The sequence below is a fragment of the Camelus dromedarius genome, chromosome 3 (assembly GCF_036321535.1).
Source record: "Camelus dromedarius isolate mCamDro1 chromosome 3, mCamDro1.pat, whole genome shotgun sequence".
Taxonomy (NCBI): domain Eukaryota; kingdom Metazoa; phylum Chordata; class Mammalia; order Artiodactyla; family Camelidae; genus Camelus; species Camelus dromedarius.
This window is the reverse complement of record NC_087438.1, coordinates 64,322,068-64,344,469: the sequence shown is the minus strand read 5'-3', so window position 1 is coordinate 64,344,469 and position 22,402 is coordinate 64,322,068. Positions and strand designations below refer to the sequence as shown.

Here is a 22,402-nt window from a genome sequence, read left to right as displayed (position 1 = left end):
TGTTTTTATCTCTCTCTGTCCTGTCTGTGTCTCCATCATGACATATCTTTTAGCCAGACTGAAAAATTAGACAATACATACATTTGGGCTGGTAAAGAAAGGAAAGACTGGGGCAGAGAAGAGTACTGTTATTTTTGTTACATTGTTTTAAAAAAATAATAGATAAGAGTAATCTACTTAGAGTGAGTTTAATGTAGCAAAATAGAGAAATATAAAATATCAAATTGTTATTTTACTTGAAAGAAGTAACCTGTTCTTTTCAGATTACCTCAGGAGTACACGTGTTCATTTTCATTTTATGAGATTTATTCAATAGTTAATACACTGAGGAAAATGGTTGGCTCTTTCTTTGTTCCCCATTACTCTCTCATTTCAGACCGCTTTCCCAGACATAACCACTTGTGCACAATTGGTGTGCAGTCATCCAAGTCCTTTTCAATGACTTTATATATTAAAATTTATGTACCCCTAACTGGGATAATGTATTTTTCTACAACGTGTTATTTCCATTTAACATCTTTCAGGAAGCTTTGCATGTCAGTGCACTAGACAGCCTATTTTTATCAGCTACATAATATTCCTTGTATAGTTAACTCATTCTTTATTTAACTGTTCCACTGTTCATGACCCATTGCAAAGTTTCCAGTTTTTCATTATTACAAAAAATTCTGCAGTGAATGTTCTAGTACATCCATCATTAAATCATAGACCAGATATGACTTAGTGAATGGCCAGATCTAGGAACTACAGTAGTGTTGTCCAGAATCTGCCTTTCTCACCTTTGACTTTGTTTTCTCTTGGTTGGCTTCATGTGCATATAGCCTCACTTCATGTGGTAGCAAATATGTTAACCAGCAGTTCCAGGCTTATATTCTACAAACTTAAAAGCCTCTCTCCCCAAATCAGCAAAAGTATAGGGGTTGGCTCTTAATAGACTAGGTTGGGTCATGTGATCATCACTGACCCCCATCACTGTCGCTCTGGATAGTTTACACTGATTGGTCAGGCCTGGGTCATATGTCCACTTCTGGGGTGATCAGTGTAATGACAGAGCCCATGGATTGAGAGGGAGGGAGGTTGGGGTGATTTGCCAGATAAAAATCAGGATTATGATAACTGGAAATAGGAGGCACCTATGCTGGTCGGGCAAATATATCATTGTCATTACCAATGTCTCATAGATAATACTTTATATTTTTGTGAGTAGAATATAAATAGATATACTAATGGTATCCAGATTTATGTCATAAGGACCAAAGTATTTTTATAAGTATCTTTTCACATTTTTGCCAGAGTAATGAAACAAGTATATTGTTTATATATAATGTTGTATATGAAAAAAAGCATGTTATAGATTGGAGATTATGAACATTATGAAAAAGAGACAAATTTTTCAGTTCAGGAAATTGTTAGCCAATATATTTGTTAAATATTCACAATATGATAGATCGTATCAAAGACATGATAGATACCTAGTTTTAAAACACATTTCTTAATATTCTATTATTTGCCAAACTGTTGTATAAATGCTTTATCCTATTTATTCATTTATTAAATGTTGCTTATTAAATTCTGCTATGGACTGGTCATCATGCCAGGGGCTGAGGATAAAAATTGACTCCAGCAAGATCCCTGCCCTCAGGTTTCTTACATTCTTGTTAGGGGCCACAGACTATAAGTAAACAAATTAATAAGGAAGAATGTTCCTGGCTGTGATGTACTATGAAGGAAATACAAAGGATCATGAGATGGAAAGTAATTGGGGAAGGTCATTTCAGGTAAGGAGGTAAAAGAAGCCCTCTCTGAGGACAGAACTTTTGAACTTCAGCTTGAAGATGAAGAATGAATCCCAAACTCTAGATCTGTCATGCAGTGTGGTAGCCACTAACCATAGTGGGCTAGTGAGTACTGGAATATAGGTAGTGCAAATTAAACTGTGCTATAAATGTAAAATATTTATTACCTCTCCAAGACTAGTACAAAAATTATGAAATATTTAATTAATTTTATATTAATTATAGGTTGAAATTATAGTACTCAATATATTTTAGGGTAAAGATTATTAAAATTAAGTTTACATGTTTCTTTTTCCTTTTTTAATGGGAGGACTAAAATTTTTAGAACTACATTTGTAGCTCATCTTCTATTTCTGTTGAACAGTCCTGGTCTAGATACTTTCAGTCTATTTGCTATTATTGACATGTGGTTTTTCATCTTTTTGTCCTTGGTGATGGTCATCGTGGTTGAATTTATGTAGCAGATTTTTCTCCAAGGATCTAAGCCTGTAATATTTATTGACTGAGATGTCCAAGTATGATAATTCAATGTGTGATCAAGCTCAATACAGCTCAGAGTTAAGAGGTATTGGGTGGTGGAAAAAGTACAGAAAATTGCCACATTTTCCAGTGGAGTTGTGTCATTAGTCATGTTCCCTTAGAAATGCTCATGAAACAGATTAAGGAAGGCTCTGAGTTGGAGAGGTAGGCAGCGCTAGCATCACAGGGTAATGACAGCGTAGGACCGGATTTCTGTGGGAATCAGCGACAGCAAATCACAAAGATCTATTTCCATTCTCTACTTAGTGAAGAAGATTCTATTGTGCTTTGTGGAATTGCCACTTCTTTCATGTTAAAATAGTTTTATCCTACACTGTTTTTGCACTGATGGACTGTTAGTGACTTTGGTGTGCCTCTTTTTATATCTCTGTCAGAGGGATGTTGGCAAGATCACACACATTTAATAACATTACATTAATTCACTGCGGAGAGCAAGCAGAATAGTTTTTCTTTGTGCCGTGTTGTTATTTGAATTTCCGTTTGCCACGGGGAAGAAGTTGATTACTCAAAATGCACGTGTGATTTAGCAGGTGAAAATGTTCGGGTTTAGTTTGTAAACGTTTTAGGTCCCCAAATGTGATGTTTGTTATATAATCTAACAGTTTTGCGAGGGGAAACTCTATCCCTACTGGTTTGAGAGAGAGTTGAGTCATATCCTGTGAATGTGAAGCAATGGTATTTAAACATCACGGATTCCTCTTACTTTCATTCTAAGTCGCTGCAGTTGAGAGCAGCAAGTGCTCTCTGCGAAGAGGCTGCTACTAGCCCTTGGAGGTGAACAGCCTCTCTTGCCGGGATTTGGGAAAGAAAGCCAAATCTGAAGATGCAGTTCTGTCACTGGAGTGAAAGATGGTTTGTTTATTTCTAATCAACTATGCTAGATAGCTGCAAGCTGAAAAGTGCCTGCAATTTGCCAGTTATTTATAATAAGGTGAGCTTCATATTTTGGTTTACTCATGGTATTGTGGCAGCCTTTAACTAATGTAGCCATTGTAGGATGTGATCTTGCCTCAGAAAATGCCTTCTCACAGGGTATTGAAGGTGGTGTATGAGATTCTAACGCAAGAGATTTTAAATGTATGGTACAATCCACTTGTGAAATACTCAAGTTAATAGGTTGATACTGCTTTTATGATACGTTTTAATGAAAAATGTAGTGCTTGAGATGTGGAAACATTGGAGATATTTTATATTGTTTTAGTTTTTTTTCCCTTAAGGATTTTTTTTTCTTTTTGCTTCTCTATTATCTCCGTTAAAGGTGAAACGTGCATAAATTCATATGATTATGATTATGCTTGGGTTTTATTCTAAGTAATGGTAGCTTAACAGCTGTGTTCCTCTATTACAGATAAAAAGTGGTCTCAGTAATTTTTGAAAGTTGAAAAGTAGGGAGTCTTTTGCCCTTTCGTGTTTGGTTTTCCATTTAAGTGAAAGGCCATCGTATTTTTAAACTTCTGATGGATGTTTGTTTCAAAATGTGTATGAGTTTATCATAAGCCCAGTTCCTCAGTTGTTGTTGGAGAAACTCGTATATTAAGTTGTATGGAGACAGAAATCTGGGGATATAGAAATGAACAAGAGGTTTGCCTTTCCGGTTCTTGAAGCTTACTATGGAAAGGCTGGGGTGGAAGATAGGAATGCTGTCTTGATTTTTTATTGATTAAAGAAATGATGTCAAATCAGAGCCAACAGTGTGTCTGGTGTCACATAACTTTGGACACTCATATTTAAGGCCTTTGAATTCTTTTTAGGGAGAAAATGTTAATTTGGTTTTGTGACTTACAGCTGTGAATTTATGAGATACTGATGAATTGAGGAGGTTTTGTATGTTGAATGACAGTTGTCATTAATACTTTTTCTTCATTGACCCACTGTTATGCTTAGAAGTTGTTTCATTTCTATTCAAAATTATGTCCATTACAAAACTCTTAGTCTAACTGCAACATAGAGATTACTTTCCATTAGATACATCATGTTTTTGCTAAAGTTGAAGGGAAAGCATGTAGTTTTCCTCTTCTTTGAAGCAGAAATTAAAATTTATTCAACTTCCAAACATATTTGAAGGCAATATTCCGATTAGAAAACATTAAAGAAAATGACTTAGCACTCTGAGTGCCTTTGGGATCTCACATGGTGAAAAGGCACATATACCAAAAGATTAGACTATAAGATATAATAAATAGACAATTCAGATGCTTGATATGTATCAAACTGCTTTTCTGCCTGGGCAGGAAAGGAGCTATTCTGGATAGCTAAATAATCTGCTTGAGACTTTTTTCCTTATGCTGTATGTGAATTATTAAATGCCAATAAAAAGAAAGAATGTAATACATCTACATCAAGACAAAAGCATGTCTTATTATAATTGACATTATTTCAGATTCTTAATTATGGATTGTAATGGCCACCCAATCTGTTGTTATGAAAGAAAACTCAGACTGATGAAATGTAAAATCAAGTTTTTATAATATGCTGTGTTTCCAATATAAACTTAATTATTTATGATATATAGCCAACTGGAAATTGCTTGATTAGATTATTGTTTCGCCTTCTCCTCTGTTTTCCCCATCCTTTGTCTGTTCTCCTGCTTCTTTGCACCTCCAGAAAGGGTGGGGGAGAGAAGGAAAGTGAGCAAACACAAATAGTATACTATTTCTGTTTCTCACCTCTCATAATGGTTTTGGTGAGGAAAGAGGTCAAAAAGAGGTTCGTTAAAATGGCAAAAATGAGTGTTTTAGATAACATTTAGATTTTAATTATTCAGAAAATTACTTGACCTCTGAGATGAAGAATAACTGGGAGTTTGTTTGGGACAAACTCACCTACCTTACAGAATTGTTGCAAAGATGAAATATCACATGTTGTAGTTTTATTAAGTGCAAGGTTTTATACAGATTTTTGAGGAGTTTTGTGTCTTCTTGAAGTGAGGGAGCTGACAAGATATCAGAGACACTCAGAATTCCATTCTGGATGCAAAATATTTCTTTTTAGTAGTGAGGGTCTCCTTTTTATAAACTACCTTACTTGTTAATTTCCAACTTACATAAAAACATTATGCAAAGGTAAGTTACACAAATAAAATATAAAACCCTTGTTTTACTAAACCTTAGTGCTATCTGAAAATTTCAAAGCTGGAGGAAATTCATCCTCATTCAAAAGATATTTATCAAGTGACAATTAACATTTTATTTTCAACTTAAGATCAACACAGTTTCCCACAGTTAGGGGCTGCATCAGCAAAAGCACATATGACTTTCTTTTTAAATATTTTTCTATTGAGTAAGGCTTTGAAGGGTGCATAGTGAGGAACTAGAGTATGAAGAAGTTACTGTATAGAATAATTGTCTACTCCTGAAAATTAAACCTTTCTGGATGGTGCTTTGGATCCCAGGGTCTCTAGTGAATCCTAATGGATGTCAAAAGCAACACACATTGGGAAAAATAAGTAGTGATAACTCCCCTACCTCCTTCTGAAAATTAGTTCTGAGGATCACACAAGACTGTTGTGAGAGAGTGTTTGTGAACTCCAGAGAGCTTATAAATACCACTGGCACAAAGTAAGATATACAGAATTGTATGTTTGGAAGGGAACTCAGATGTCATCTCGTATCTTCTCATTTCACAAAAAGAAAGGAATTAAGGTCCTGAAGGATTAAGGAACTTGCCTAACTTCACCCAGCTAGTATCTGAATCAAGACCTAAACCTGATTCTTTTTGTACTCCCAGTTAGCTAGAAATTGATCAGAAAACTAGCTGTTTCTTGAATCCTACTCTTAGGGTTTGTTTGTTTGTTTTAAGAAATAGATACTGTGTTCCTATATCCTTGGAGAATGTTTTACGGAAGACATATTGGCACGTCCACAGGTTTTGTGGGCTGAGAAGTCTTGTTGGATCTAGATAAATAGAGCAGGGATTTGTGGGGTGATTATCAAACTCTAACATCTGATACTTGGAGTCTCTTAGCTATTGCAACTGTAGAAGTATCCAAGCCCTTACTCTGGGGAGTTGAATCAAAATAGTAAACGTGTACAATGAATGGGGACTGATTTTGTAGCTTTTAAAACTATAGGCAGTATAGTAGATCGTTTTGATGTTTGTTGAAAGTGGTTAGAAAAAAGAGATTCCCCAAAAGCTTACCCTTAAAAAGAGATTAGGAAAATTTAAACAACAAATGAACTTCCAACCATTTCTGTTAGAATTGATTTGGCTATTTTACATTTATCGAGCATAATTTTTTCAGAGAGATGAGATGAGAGAAAGATGACTTGTCATAATTATAAAAGTTAATGACATATTCTACTATACTAATGAGCACATTAGGTTCATAAAGAAAATTTTTCTTTAAAGCATCTTAACACTGAAATTAGAAGGCAGGTTAATTAAAGGGTTTTTTGTGTTACTGGTATTAATAAGGGTTATATCTTATTCCTAAGAATTCAAAATGCAGTCACCATTTCTTTAAAAAATGTAACTCTTGTAAAGAGTGTATAGTATCTTCATTTCCTGTGCTCCAATTCATAGCTTCAGTCAGTAAGTGGAATTTAACATCATGCTATCTTATGAACAAATCCTAGTCCTGCTTTGTAATAAAATTCATCTTTACTTTGATTCCAAGAACTATATGAATCTGCTGTATAGCTATTAGGAGATAAAGGAAAACAATGAGATAAATAGGTAAAAATCTTTAAAAACTTTGCTAAATATAAGTGCAGTGGGTTAGCGTGTGGTCTCAGGGACAGAGCTCTGGGCTGTAGGAGTGTGGTGGGAGGAAGCAGTATTTCTTGGTACTCTTGGCCTCTCCTTTGGTTTTGGCAGTGACAGGGAAGCCCATGTCTTCTTTGGATTTTGCTTCCCTATTTATAGTGTTTGAGAAAACACTTTAGTGCTAGACGACAATCCCACATAACCTATAGGTGCTTGGTAAATACTGGTTAATGATCCTGTGAACATCCAGGTGGGTGAAGCACTTTGAACTCAGTTGCAAAGTCCATAGATGAGCCATTGTTAGAAGTGCCAAGATTTGTAATGAACATCCCCTGAGAGAAACCCAAGTAAGAAAGCTTTGGAGGTAGTTTGTTGGATTTTAATTCCATCTTAATTTAGTAGAGATACTCCAATTAGTCACTCGGTCTCTCTTGAGTCACTTCACTAGTGGGATGGATTAGTAATATTTATTCATGGCAATTTACAGCGTCCCCAAATATAACAAATCTAGTTCTAAATCCCTCACTTTGCAAGTGTTTCTCTCCAAGATGGAAGTAATAATAACGGCTAACATTTCAGTCAGGCTGTATAATAGCTTTTTATGAACTGTCTCATTGATTTCTTAAAACTACCTTATGTGATTTAGTCACTTACTATTGTTCCCTTTTTACAGATGGAAGAAACTGAAGAATAAACTAAGTGACTTACCCTCCATATCACACAGGTGGTAGTAGAATGACCAGAGTTGAAGCCAGGAAGTCAGGCTTAGAAGCCAAGATTCTTAATGACGTTCTGTGCTGCCTCCAGTTAGAATCCCTTGATCCCAGTAATATGAAATGCCTGCTAGAAAGTGCTACAGAGAGAAAAAGAAGTCTTCTAAATGTTACTATGTTTAATCATTTTGATGACTCCATCATTCTCATTTGTAGTGATACCCAGACCTTTATGAACCAGAAATAAACTGAAGTTATTTGGGAATTAATGTAAGATGAGGCTAGTAATAATGCAAAATGCATCCAGAGTGAACAGGTGTAACTGAGCGTTCTCGTAGGTAATCATAGTCTGGCAATGGGGAAAGGTTTCCTTTTTTTGAGAGAGAGAGAAAGACAGCTTTCAATACACGTAGTCAACAGTCCCAGGAAAGCTTGTGGGAATTCTTGTGTTTGGGGGAAGATTAATGTCATGTCTCCTTTTTTTATGGACACTCCCTCAACATTTCCTAATGAGACTCGTTATTTGGGGGAAGGAGCACGTTGAATGAATGGTAGAAGGACATTAGGTTCATTATGCAACTAGATTCATTTTGATCTACCTTCTCCAGAGATTCTGCAAGTTGTGCTTGAAATTCTTGGGTGATTTTCAAACCTTGGTGTTTCCTCAGGCCTTGCTGACAAGAACTTGCTTCACGATGTTGTATACCCTCAGTGCTAGCACAGAGCCTAATACATAGTAGACCTTCAGTAAGGCTTCCTGGCAAGTTGGCTGAATGGACGGAGGGAGGGATAAAGTGGGGCATATCCACATCCACTCTGAGTCATGACTCATGTGCCTGAGACTGGATGGGGACCAGACTGTTTCTGCCATTGTGGGCCCAAGGAAATGAAGTGTGAGGTGTAAAAGAATTTACCTCAGTTCATCTCATACTTCTTCATCTGATAGTTTTCAGTGTGAAACTGAAGTACCTATAAGTCATTTCTTGCCACAAGCCTTTCCCACTATTTCATATTAGATTCTTTAATTACACATAAGAACCATAATTGGTTTACTCCTTTGATTCAAAAGTAAATATATGCAGATGTATACATATATAATTTATATATACTATACTTATGCAGAGAGAGAAATTAAAAAATAAAACTAAAAGATCAAAATGAATTTGAATACCTAAATTAATGGGAATTGTCAAAGTTTGACTATTTTAAAGTTTATTGTGGAAAAAAATCAAAGTGCAGAAGAAACAATTGAGACAGAGTAACAAAAGTTTTTAAACAATCATTTTAAAATGCTTGTTTACTAGAACATATACTTCTTTCAATCTTGGGAAAGAAGTTTGTTTTTCCACAAAATTTCAGTAGAGAGCTTAACTAAGAGGTCTGGGAACCAAAATTTATTTGGCATAATCAATCAGGTATAAGGGGTGGTTTCCAAAATGAGGATGGTGACTAAGGACCTGGGTTAGGAAATGCTGCAGATTTTGAGAGAGTATTACTGTGGTTATTGTTTCAAGTTTTCCAATGGGGGAACACACAGAGAAAACTTTCCTGTGAAAACATTTGTTCAAAATTAAAATATATACAAGTTTTAGACAATGGAAGCAACTCTATTGTGAAAATTATACATTTGGCCTTGACCCAAAGCAATCATTAGAAACAAAACAAAAAAGAAAAGAAAAGAAAAAAAATCCCAGTCAGCACAAAATTATTGGATGGATTTTTTTTTTTTTTTTACCCAGTCCTACCTGGTTATTGTTTCAAGTTTTCCAAGGAAGGAAAAACAGGAAATTTTCCTGTAAAAGTACTGATCAAACACAACTAAATAGGATAAAAGGCATGTGCAAGTGCAAGATGATGGAAACAGATCCGCTGGGAAACAGTCTCATTCTTGGGTCCCGCATGGCAGGTACTTTACACCAAATCATCCCATTGGGATGATTTTTATGTATCAGGCACTAATATAATTTTTTCTGAAATCACCTAAGGTCTGAAAATTGTATTTGCTGCACTAACATACTTTGCTTGCTGTATCCTGGCCTCTTCCTCGTTGTGACTATTTTTTTTTTGTATGTTTTCTTGAAAGATTACTATTACCTTGTAGTATTTTAATTCAAGTGTTTTAAACAAAAATTAAGGAAAAGTTAACTAAAAACTAAACATTAGTTTTGTCTAAAAAATAGTCTTGTTTTATCTATTAAGTCAAATTAGTTCAAAGTACTGTACCAGCTATACAATTTCCACGATTTCTTCCTTTACCTGAGTAGCATATAATTTGTATTTACAAAATTTTGTAATTAGAAGGTACCTTAGAGATTAGCTCAATTCGCTTAATCTGCAAGTGAAAAATACTCTGGCACAGGGAAGTTAAATGACTTTTTCAAGGTTATATACACCCAGCTCCCAGCAAAGCCAAGCTGGACATGGGTTCTAACATGCAACACTGCAATCATTTTACTTTATCAATCAATGAGAACACCATTATCTGAATGTAGTATCCAAATGGTGCATTGGATTTTTCCTTTGTATTAAAATTTTAATGTGTGCACAGCATAAATTCGACTTAAGTATGTCCTGATTTCTTTTGTCCACTAAACTTTTTTTTTTCCTTTTTTTGGGGGGGGGCTATATTTTAACTACAAATTCTCCATAGAAGCTTTTCCTAGCACCTGATCGTTTACCTTTTTTCTATTCACTTGGCAATGCAGATGCATTTATAATTACAGAGATGGGTCCACATTTGACCACTCATGCACATCTAAAACTGGGAATACTTTCCACCCACTCTCACTTTCCACATCCTCAAAATAAATGCATGCATCAAATTGCCAGAAAACTCCATAAATGCAATTTATTGTGTTAGGAAACAACATACACATCAATTCAAATCATTTATGATTTGATATTCCAGATATATGGAAACAGTTACTAAACAATGCTCTATACTAATAACTGGACTTTTGTCATCAAAGTAGTAATGTGCTGAAAGTTCCCAGCCCATTGTCTCTCTTAGTGGCTCCTTCAGAAGCTGGGCAGCCGCATCCAGGCAGCAGCGCTTAAGGTGCAGGGTTCTCCACCTCTCTAGGTGGAAAGTCGCCTTAGAACACGTACCAGGTGTCAACAGCTCTGGATGATGTGATTGGCCCTCTTTCTGTTAGATAAGAACCAGCAAGGATTCTGCTTGATTTATCTTCTTATTTGCAACTGCAGTGGGAAGTGGGGAAGGAAGTTGTTTTTTTTCCAGACTATTCTTCGGAAAACTGGTTTTATGAAAATGGCATTCTATAATCAAAAAACTTTGGGAAACAAGGCATATTGTATTTCCCTTTTGAATATTTACACTGAAAACAAAAGGCAGTCACCTTAAAAGCTTGAAAGAGGAGAGAGTTGTTTAGCATTCTTTAACCCAGTATTTCACAAATAAACCCATTTTCAAAATGACCTGTTCACATCATGGAACATACTTGGAAAACACAAATTATACATTTTCTCAGTGACTGTATGTCCTGGAAGGAAGGTGGGATGGGATGTGTGAATTTGCTGTTCCCTTGGACTCTGTCCCTACAAGCCTCCCGTAACATGAGCTCAATACTAAGTGTAAGGATAATTTTGACTTTGAGATGTTTACCTCGTTCAATAATACTGTTGAAAAATACCCAAGGTGCTGCTTCTCTGAACTGGTTTGATCACAAAACAACAGACACTCAGGGCAGGGAGTGATGAACCTCCAAATTGGGAGGTGGGGAAAATTTCACAGAAATTCTCCTTAAGCTGCATCCAGAAGCATGCATTGGCATTTTCCAGGTGGATAAGAGCACAGGCATAGTGGCATGGCTCAGCATAACAGTTTGGAAAACTGGTTTTTTAAAAAAGTGTCTTTGGAGTCTAAGGTAGAAAGGGATGTGGGTCAACCCAGGTCAGCTCACCAAGTTCTTTCACTTCTGTGCTGAGAAGGTTGGCCTTCACCAAGAAGGCACTTGGGGAAACATTTTGAGCATCCGAGTAACCATTTGGGAGAACATAGGTGAATGGAGGATCTTTGTAGGAGAACTCATAGAGCAGTTGGTACTGGGAATCTATTCAATGCTATGATCAGCCACTCCCCGCTACATACTCAGTCAAATGAGAAAGCAAGGTTGGATATACATGTGGAATAGTCACAAAATGCTTAATAAATAATTACCCTCAGTCCTGAGCCAGAGGCTCCCAGCCAGGCCTCAGCAGTAGAGAGAAGTTGAACCCTGAATCTGGATGAGGAGAAAACTACTGAAGTGAGGAAGCTGAGATTCTGTTGAACAGCCAAAGAGTAGCTGTGGCAAGTGCCGTGATGTGGGCTGGATCCCTTCTCTGCCCAAGACGAAGAGAGAATTAAGAGGCTCCTTGGTGTGGGGCTTGGTGAACTTCCTGAGAAGGAAGATAGCTCAGCTGTACAGGATGGCTGGACAGGTGAAACAAGGTTTTGTGAGCTGTGATGTGACCCTGGGGTATTACGACGAGCTATAATGAGAAGCAGAAAAGACCAGGTGACCCAAGACTTGAGAGAGTCCCTCAGCACATTCCGTGTATACAGGTGGTGAGTGGAGTCCAGATTTGGAGCTGGAAGACTTGGGTTCAAATCCAGACCCCACTGCATACTATGTGTGACTTTGAGAATATTATTTGATATCTCTAGGCCACAGTTCCTTCTCCCAAAATGAGAATAAAAGTGTCTTCTTTGGAACTGTAGGAAGTGTAGGCCGGATGTAGAGTTTAATGTTGGCCCCCTTGTGCTGCTGATATTCCCACCTGACGGATGCACAAGCCTCCTCACGTTATCATAATTCAAGCTACGCTTGTCTAGTGGCCCATGGAGCAATCAGTTCACGTGAGACATGGAAAAATCCTACTCTGTGCAGAGTGAATTTGACAGGAAACTGATTGATGAGACTCTTGTTTACAATCCCTTGTTTATATATCCTCAGCTTCTAAATTTGTTTTGTTCCAGATTTAATATAACTAGGGTTATGAGGCTAGGACTTAAAATACTGTGTAACTGACAGAATGGTTTTTAATGCTGATTTTACTGGAATGTAAGAGCAACTAAAACTCTGTTCCTAGATGGAGTGAGGGGAATGGCGTCCTTTGCTGCTTCCAGAACCAAGTATTCTTAATATCAATACGGCTGCCAACCCCCAACCACAACACAGGGAAGGAGTAGGGGGGTGGGGGGGAGAAAGACAGGGAGAGGGAGAGAGAAAGGAGAATTGTAATGAACAGTCTCATATTAGAGCCTTAGAGAAATCCAATAGTTACAAAATCTGTCTATCAGTTAAACTTGTTTACTCTAAGGGAAGACTTAATTTTCTCATGGACCTGTTAAAATGTCTCTAGCAGTTTTTATATGGTTAAATACTGGGTGAGTCCAAATAGATAAATTTTTCACAAGTACACATTTCTCCTCATCCTGTTTTCTCAGAAGTCCAGCAGAGAAGCAAAATATAAAATTCATCTTTCATACGATTATCAGATTTTAATAAAAATTTAGTCAATATTTTATTTAAGACAATCTCACCTATGTGATCAGGGATGTCATTCTGATTTTTAGACGTGTTAGTCTGTGCAGTGACCACAACCCCATCAGGTGAAGCTTTGAACACACAAGGGCCTCTGTAGCTCACGTGCAACTTACTGGTTGTTTCAGTGCATTCCTCTCCATGAATTCAAGGATGCAGAAATATTTTCTGAGAGCCTTTGTGCTAGATATGGTGGGGACACATTTAGCAGATAAAATGAGCACAATGTTTGCTAATGAGGAGCCTTAATCACTCTCACACCTATCAAATTGTAAGCTATCCTGAGTGACATTAGATAAAGTCATGATAGAGTATAATAGGAGAAGTTAATTTAGATTATGGGCTCAGGGAAGTTGACTCTGAGAAAATGACTTTGAAGCTGAAACTAGGGATGTGTAGAATTAATTTTTGCTTCCCCATGATTTGAGTTTGGGAGGACTTGAGAAAACATATGTAAGGTACCCAGGACAGTATTTGGCACCAGAGATATCCAGGAGGTTCAGGTCTGCTGTCTGCTAATCAGTGAATATCAAGCCAGACTGTACTTAATAGAGACATGGCTGTATGTACAGCTGTCAGTTCTGGACTGGGGGCATTGTAGGTAAATCCCTGGCTCTTTGTAGACCCACATGGCCTACAGCCTTTCCGGTTAGCCTTCACTGAGCATGCATGTGCACAGATCTTCTTTATTCAACATTTACCTACAGACATTAGCACCCCACCCCTCTTTCCCCCTTCATTCCAGTCCATTTGGTTTGGCTCTGATTCAAAGCCCCCTCTCCTTGGGGATAGGTTCAGCTCTTGGAACCCCAGCCCCATAGATAGATGTTCCTTAAACCAAGACATTGCTGTGTCCCCGTTGAGAGATGTCAGCCTTTTGCCCCTCTACACCCCAAACCACCTTAACCAGGTCATACCCTTCCAATGCAGCCCATAGTTCCAAAGTGAAAATCTATAGTTAGAATGAGCTTTATCTGCCCCCTAGATTTTGTGGTTCCTACTTCTGCATTCACTCCTGGGGGGATGGGACTAATGCTGCATGAGTTCATCAAGCCACAGCCCAGGCCTGCCTCTCCCCTCTCCCACAGCCAACCTTCCCTTGATGATTCACCTTGAACATGGCCAAAACCCTGCGGATAATTGGCGAGGCCCCAGAGTTGCTCCCTGGGTGTGGCAATGCAGAACACCTCCCCTGGCAGAGGAGATGGTGCTTGAATTGGGATCAGACCACAGTGGGCTTGCCTGAGGAGAATGATACCATCATCTAGAGTGGGCTCGAAATGGACTGGATTTGAACTAGTTATCAGAGGATCCAAAGGTATTACGAAGGAACCAGAGTTACAGTGGATGCTGAGAGGTTTGGAGCTCCCTAAAGGTATTCCCCAATCTGTGCTGCAAGATTGGAGGCTTCCCTAACAGAGGAGAAAGGAACTAGGGGAGGCTGGAGCAGGTCTTGCAGTCAAGAGTCATCAAAAAGCTGGGCACTCTAGCAGCAGAAAGAGCAGGCATGTTTCCAGAAGCATTGCTCCAGCACCTGTTCCCTGCTCGGGCTAGAAGCACAGCTGGGATTCAGAATATCATGAGAGCAGTGCTGACTTGTGACCCTAGTGGGCCTTTCATGGATGTGGTGCTGGCAGATGTGTAAGAAGAGAACTTAGATCCCAATCAGAGAGGGCTTTGATGCGGGTGTGAAAATGACAAACTCCACCACAGAGAACGGGAAGATGGTACCGCCTCTCTTTGTGGTTTCTGAGGTTTGTGGTTTTAAGGCTACTGGGACCACTGAAGAGAAGGGTTGGACTTTTGTTTTTCTGTCTGAAACACCCTCAACAGTGAGGAGTGCCAGGAAGAGCACACGTTGGGAAAGGATGCCTTCCTTGGCTGCTCCTGCAAGTGCTTCCTGTTCTCAGATACAAACCTAGATACACGTGTCAGATTCTGCCCTTGCAGGTGAGGTACCTGGCTGTGTCATCAAACTGTGGCATGTTTCCATGTATTTTATTCTGTTTTTTTAAAAAGCCCATGTTTTCAGGGCTGACTTAACTAAGGGAAGGTCCTTGTGGACAGTTCCTTTATTGTTTACTGATCAACTTGGCTTCTGTCACAGAAGACCCCACAAAACCAGTGAAAACCATGATCTGCAAAGTTCAAAATGCATAAAAATGCTTGTATTGTATGGACTTTTACGTGATTTTATGGCCCATTTCTGTTACATGTTTCCATTCACTGACCTACCAAAAATATGGCAGAGATCTTGCTATTGCATTAGTACTCTCCATCATACCACCCCTTTCCCTCTGAGCAATCATAGTGGGTGATCAGAAAAACAGGACACAATGGAGAGAAAGTAGGTGACTATACAAAAGACAAGTACATTTCTTGGCTGTCAAAATTAGCTATGAAAATTAAGATTGAGAACATCTGTTTTAATTATGTTTTAACAGCACAGACTGTTCTGTTGTTTCACAGTGTCTCTCAGGAGAAAAAAAAAAGAAAAGTTACCTGCTCGTCTTTCACAATCTTAAGTTTAACTTGCTTTTAGCTCTAAAATGTTACTACCTATGTTAAATAATGTTATGTGCAGATACTTTGTAAAATTTTTATAATTTCTTTTGCAGACTCTTTTGTACGATTGGAAAGGACAGACTAGAGTAATCATAAATTTCAGAATAGAAATGACTATTAAAGTGTGTGAGCTTGGTGTTTAATTCAGCATAGAAGCTGTATTTTGACTCAGTTATGAAAATCATAGACATGCAAACTGACAGCGAGAAAGCTGCTGAGAGCAGCAAAGGAAATGGAAGTGAACTGAGTGGAAAAGAGATTCTGGCCCATCAGGCAGTTGAAGGCTTGAAATAGTTACCACTCACTAAATGTCGTCAGAGTACGAGACACTCGAGAAAACGAACCCCTAGAGCTGCTAGGACCTGTGTGACCACCACCTGCCATTGAGGCTGTGGACATATTAAACTGGACTCTCCTGCTTTTTGTGTTTTTCTTTTCCTCTTTAGAAATAACTGTGGTTAAATTCCTACATCTACTGTCCCGTAGCATTAAGATATTTATTTTTCTCTCCTATCAACGTTGTCCTGCTTCTCTTTGCTGTGAATTAAATCTATTTTCTCTCATTGGATATTTCTTAGGAAGAACCTACCTAGGACATTATCTCTGTTTTTGAAAAACTTACAGTCAAATGTGGCTCCATTCAGTTTCTTGTCTTGCTGAACATATTATTCATTTTAACTTGATTTGAATATAGTAATAAATTTAATAGAACAGAATAATAACGTCTTTTTCTCTATCAAAAAAGATTTTATTGAAAGCAAATTAATTTAATGATTTCTTTTTTAAGTTGAGGTTCAGAAAGAGAATGTAGTTTATTCTAGCAGAATATATATTTAAAATATGTGTAATACATTTTATAGGTAAACAGTAAATATACCTGATTTTTGTATAACATTTTTATTTTTCAGAAAGTTAATTTTTATATACTATGTGTAAATACTTTTGAATTTTCTATAGAGAAAATTTATGAATAATGCTAATTTTATTTCTTCCTTTCTAAATCGTGTATTTTGTATTCATTCTCATATTCACTGCTTCAGTCAGGATTTCTGGTAAATGTTGAAGTGATGGCAGTAGGCATCCTGGCCTTTTCTCAATCTCAAAGGGAAAGAATTAATGTCTTAAGATAAATAACAATGAGATTTGTTAATTACTTTTATCAGATTAAGAGATTTCTATTGCTGGCTTGCCAGGAGTTTTTAAACAATAGACATTAAATTTCATCATATGTTTCCTATATCTTTGGAGATGATCATATGAATTTTGCCTCGAATTTATTAATTGGTGAATTATATTAGTTGATTCTCTAATAGTAACCCATTTTCAAATTCATGGAGTAAGCCCATCTTGGTAATAATGTTTTATCTTTTATATACATTGCTGGATTTAGTTTGTGAATATTTTGTTTGGAATTTTTGCATATATGTTTGTGAGAGAAATTGGCCAGTGTTTTTTTTTTTTTTCTTTCTTGCAATTGCCTTGTCAAATTTTGGAATTTGGCCTCAAATAAAAAATTCATATTTTTTATACTTTGCTATAATTTGTATAACAATCAAAAGATTTCTTAGATACAGGAAGATACTACTGATAACATTTTAAAAATAATTTTAGTTACATTCAAATTTTCTAGTTGTTGGATTAGTTTTAATAGATAACATTTCAGATAGAAGTCCATTTTATTTAAATTTCAAATGACTTGGCAAAATTTATTGATCCTCTTATTTTGTAGGAAATGCAGAAGCACTAAAGATTTTTGAGCAGAAAAATGACACTATATTCAGAGATGTGACGCAAGATGATTTGGATCAGGATTGTAAAATTTCATCTTCTTGTAAGATGGTTATCTGTTGGAGGTTCCATATTCCATTCCTATTCGTCAAACAAGTGTACCCATGGGCCTTTATATAAGGCTCTAACTCAAAACTTCTCTGAGTAGAGTCCATAGAACCCCTGGTGGGTCTTGAACACTCCCCTCATGGATTGAAAATTCATCCAAAATGCGAAATTCTTGTTTTTGTTCTTAAAGTCAAATGACGTTTTATGAACAAATACGAGATATTTATTAGTAAACCACCAAGTGATTTATTAAGGGTTACCAAAATTTTGTATTTGTCAATAAAATTAACACAGTACAGATTCTAGAGATATAAAATCAGTAGAATCCTAGGAAGTCCAGTTGTCACACCACAACTGGCAGCGTTGCATATCTCCTGTTGGGTACAGACATAGTCAGAATCTTCACAGATTCTAGATTAAGGGTTGTTATTTGTGTATCATTAGTATCATTTTTACTTGATTGTGTCTGTCAGTTGCAGCTATTTTTATATATACTATCATCAGTTTTGCCTCTCTATCCATTCTATTTGTTGTGAGTTATCTGGTTAACCCTATAGTGGATAGATTTCATGTAAGTATAAACAGTTGTTGGGAGCCTATCATTCCAATAGTCAGACTTTGTTCCTGCTGCCTAATTTCCACATCTATAAAGGAAGCTGAATCTTAGCATAAGGAGGGAACTCTGAAGCTCTTTTTCTTGTAACTTCAACTGGATACCATGCTGCTCTGAACCTAAAGATAGAAACACTACCAAATGAGTTGAAAGTCAGGATAAATTCTGGACCCAAGCGGGAAGATATAGCTCAGTGGTGGAGTGCGTGTGTAACATGCACAAGGTCCTGGGTTCAATCCCTAGTACCCTAATTAAAAATAAATAAGTAAACCTAATTACCTCCCCCACAAAACAAACAAACAAAAACCCTCAATTAAAAAACAATTTGGGGACCCAATAAGCTGCAATAGTCAAGGCATTAACAGTGTTGGGTTTTCCCAGAATCTATTTTTTTCCATCAAAATATCTACTCTTCAATAAAAAACATAAAAGCCACTCATGGATTCTCTAAAATCTTGCTTGAGGAAAATTTTAATACTATAAACACATCAGATACTGAAAAAATCAGTTGTTTTAAAAAATAAATAATACTTCCTAAGTGCTGGCACCAAACCCCATTATTGTTCAGATTGCTGGAAATGGTTATTTTTGCATCCAAATCTTAGGTCCGTTGATGGCTTTGCTTCCCATTTTTAAGACTGAAGTTGCTAACTACTAGCTGGGGTAAGTCATGTAACCTCTCTGAACCTCAAGTTCTTTATTAGAAGACAGGGTTAGTACAGGTAAGAGATACACAGACTCTGGAGTCTACCTGCAATTGAAGCCCGACCTCCCGCCCCTCAACTGTAGGTGTTTAATCCTAGGTATGTTTGCCTCTATATGACTCAGTGTCCTCGTGTGTCAAATGTTGATCGCTGTAAAACAGCTGTCTTGGTTCTGTCGTGAGTTTCAAATGAGACAATGAATGACAATCACTGAACACAGCAACTTCCACAAAGAAAGTGCTGGATAAATGTTAATTGTTAAAAACAGCCTTGAAGAGGATTTGTGAAAATTGATGTGGAAATATGTTGGACGTGCATTGGAAGCAGAAAGGCCATGTGCAAAGACAGACCACGGGAATCTTTTACCATTATGACTTTGAAAACCTACCCTCATTTGTAAGAATTCTCTGTTCAGTTGTTATGTTTTTCCCTGATTTATCTCTCATCAATAGTTATTTCCCCTTTGTATTCCTTTAGCCCATACTGTTCCAGTCTTTTCTTTGTCTGTATTTGTCATAAAAGGGAAAAAGAAAGATGTCAGAGAATCAATGTGTCTGTATCCATATCAACCCCTCTTCTGTAACCAGTATGTCCCCATCATTGCCCAGTGGAGCTGCCAGATGATGAAAGGCCTTGATTATCTTTCTCTGGGAAACAAGCATAAGTTAGTGATAGATTCTTCTCTAAATTCAGTTTTAGTATGTCATCTGGAATTCTGCATAGAACAAAGTCATTTTGGATAGGCCCATAAACCAACAGAGGACAATGATTTTTTAAGTTATTTCAAAAAAGAAAAAGACTTCTGTTAATCCTTTATCTCGAAGGTTTGATACATCTACAGTTGTAGTGATTGATTTTTTTTAAAAAACTTTTTCAGCCTTCTTGAGTTGAGGAGTAAATTATACTCTGCAAGGTTGTTGGAAATACAAGGTTGAATTTGGGGTATATTCCAACAGAAATAATTTTATGAATAATGACCAACTTCCTACAAGGTGGAAACCCACCAGTCTGCTTAACCTACAGAGTATTAAAAGGATACTAGTGAGAGTCTCACAGCTCTGCAGAAGCTGGTCACCAGAATGCTAGAGGTGCCCTGCCAACATGGGACCGGATTCTTCCCTCCTTCACTTCTCTTTGGTAGCCAGCAGGTGAGGCCCCCCTCCAGCTTCAGAACCTGCAGTAGATGCTCCAAAAAGACTGAGATGAGAGAGGGGAGAGGAGTGTGGTTGACAGCTCTAGAGACTGGGATGCTAAGGAAGATGGGGAGCTAGAGAGCTGGTTAAGCAGAGGCAGAGAAGAGCCAAGGGCTTAGGACCTGTGGCCTGTGAAACATGCTTCTCATTCCCAAACTAACCCTAAAAGTCTCTTTTCTATCCCACCAAAGATCTTGGGGTAGCTAAGTGCTTCCTTTTCCACAGCCCTCTGTTTGTTGCTTCTGGGTAGCATTTCCCTCCATTTTGGGTTCACAGAATAGAGGCGTCTCTCAATCTCTCTTCTCCCTTGCTGTATGAGAAAGTGTAAGGATTTTTATTCCAAGTGATCAAAGAAAGCTGACTAGAAATAAAGGTGTTCTTGTTAGGCTTATTCTTCCCTCACCAACCCACAACCACTGTCACCACCCTCCACATCAACTCTCTCACAACTCTCCTCTCCTCTCCTTTTCACTTCTGTCTGCTGGCAATAAGGTTTCAGGAATAAAACTTAGGATACAAAATGGACTCTACTGAGATTTCTGCAGTTTTTCAGAGAATAATCGTAACTCCACTCTTATGTGCATAAGCTCGTGGCCAGAATGGCTGGAGTTTCTGAGCCCCCGGGTCCCAGGGAAGATCGTGGTCCTGGGCATGGGCTGAGAGCTGAAGACACTGTCGAGTGGGCCATACTGGGGTAAAGAAGCTGTGGATTTTTCAAGAAGAGAGCGTCCAAGGCACTCTAGAGTGTCTTGCTCTCTTGGTCCACTGAAAACTTTGGAGTCACCCCTGGGGTGAAGTAAAAGGAGGAATAAATTATTCCCGGGGGCAGGAAGCTCTGCAATGATAGAGAAGGGAAAACTCCCACAGAGGAAGACTCCCCAGGCTTCCCTACATGGAAACATTTTATCCCCACACTTCCACTTATTTTTATTTAAATCTATGTTGGAGTAGCGTATTTGAAGTTTGCATAAGGCTTAATAGTTTCCAAAGTACTTCCCCAAACAGTATCTCATTTGAACCTTATCACAGTTGTAAGGCAGGCAAAGGAGGTCTCAAGAGGTCTATTTATTGAAGACAAAAAAGAGTCCAGAAAGACTGAGTTGCCAAAGGTCACACACAGAGTGTACGGTACAAATCTTGGCCTGGAATTTGATTATTCATTCAGTGTTTTCCCTTCACATTAGAATTCTTCCTCATAGTACTAGTCTTGACTCATGGGACTAGCAAAAATCTAGTAATGCAAAAATACCGTAAATTTAAATGTTTTATGTTTCATGAAAATCGTTAAAAATAAAATCTGAACTATGCAACAATTTATACCGAAGCAGGAATGTATTTTCCTTCAGTACTTCATCTCTAACATCATATTACATTAAAATCTTTTGCTTTCTAAGAATCAACCCTAAATAATTTATGTATTTGAATTATTTGGAAAAGCTTTAATAGAATAAGAGAAAAGAGCTGAAGTGAGTTTTTATTTTGTTAGAATACAAACAGCAAACTAAAGGCTGTAAAAAAAATAATCACTGAGTTGCAAATGATTTCAGTCTGAACACCGATGCAGCTCGAGATGCCTGTTTTTTCTCTGTAATTTAATTAAAACAAACCCAATTAATAGAAATAAAGTGACTCTTATTATAAACAAACCAGTAGTCATTGGAATTAATCCCATGAAATGGACTGGAGAATAAATGTCATACGTGGATGATTATCTGGGTTTGATTATCTCCGCCCTGGTTTCCCATTCTTCTTCTTTTATGACATTTTGCTGCTCATGAGTGTTCCACCAGAGGTTGAAAAGGGGGAAAAATCACGTAGAAATGAACCAGAGAGCTCCACTTGTCACTGCATTGACCAGTCTCAAAAAAAAATTAGGGGGAGGGAGGCCGTAAGAGCCATCTAAAGGTTATATTCCAAGATGAAGTTTGGGAGTATTTTTATCTTCTGAGGGACCATCTCCATCTCTATTGAAATATGTATTTTTAAATCGTTTTCATTTTCATTGGTTGTATAAATTTCTCTTCATTTATTTCTAAGTGGCTTATGTGGCCTATAATCTGGATGTTAAACATTTTAGTAAATTATATCTCATATAGAAAGAATTACTAATTCTAATTCATAACAACTAAATGATTCTTACTAACCTTTATGCTTCCAAAGGATTCATTTCTCCAGGAATCAAATAAGTT

General features: G+C 37.4%; 1 protein-coding gene across 15 annotated transcripts in view; it reads left to right on the top strand.

Annotated features, from left to right (window-relative positions):
• MCTP1 (multiple C2 and transmembrane domain containing 1) overlaps nucleotides 1-22,402 on the top strand; it is a 481,548-nt gene that overhangs the window by 157,720 nt on the left and 301,426 nt on the right. Inside the window, exon 1 of one of the 15 annotated variants that reach the window (XM_031448495.2) lies at nucleotides 3,061-3,267. The exons of the other annotated variants lie outside the window; for them this stretch is intronic. Within the exon in view, the coding sequence (XP_031304355.1) occupies nucleotides 3,211-3,267 (57 nt within the window). The 5' untranslated portion in view covers nucleotides 3,061-3,210. Of the gene's footprint in view, nucleotides 1-3,060; nucleotides 3,268-22,402 lie in introns of those variants that run through there. 15 annotated transcript variants of the gene reach the window in all.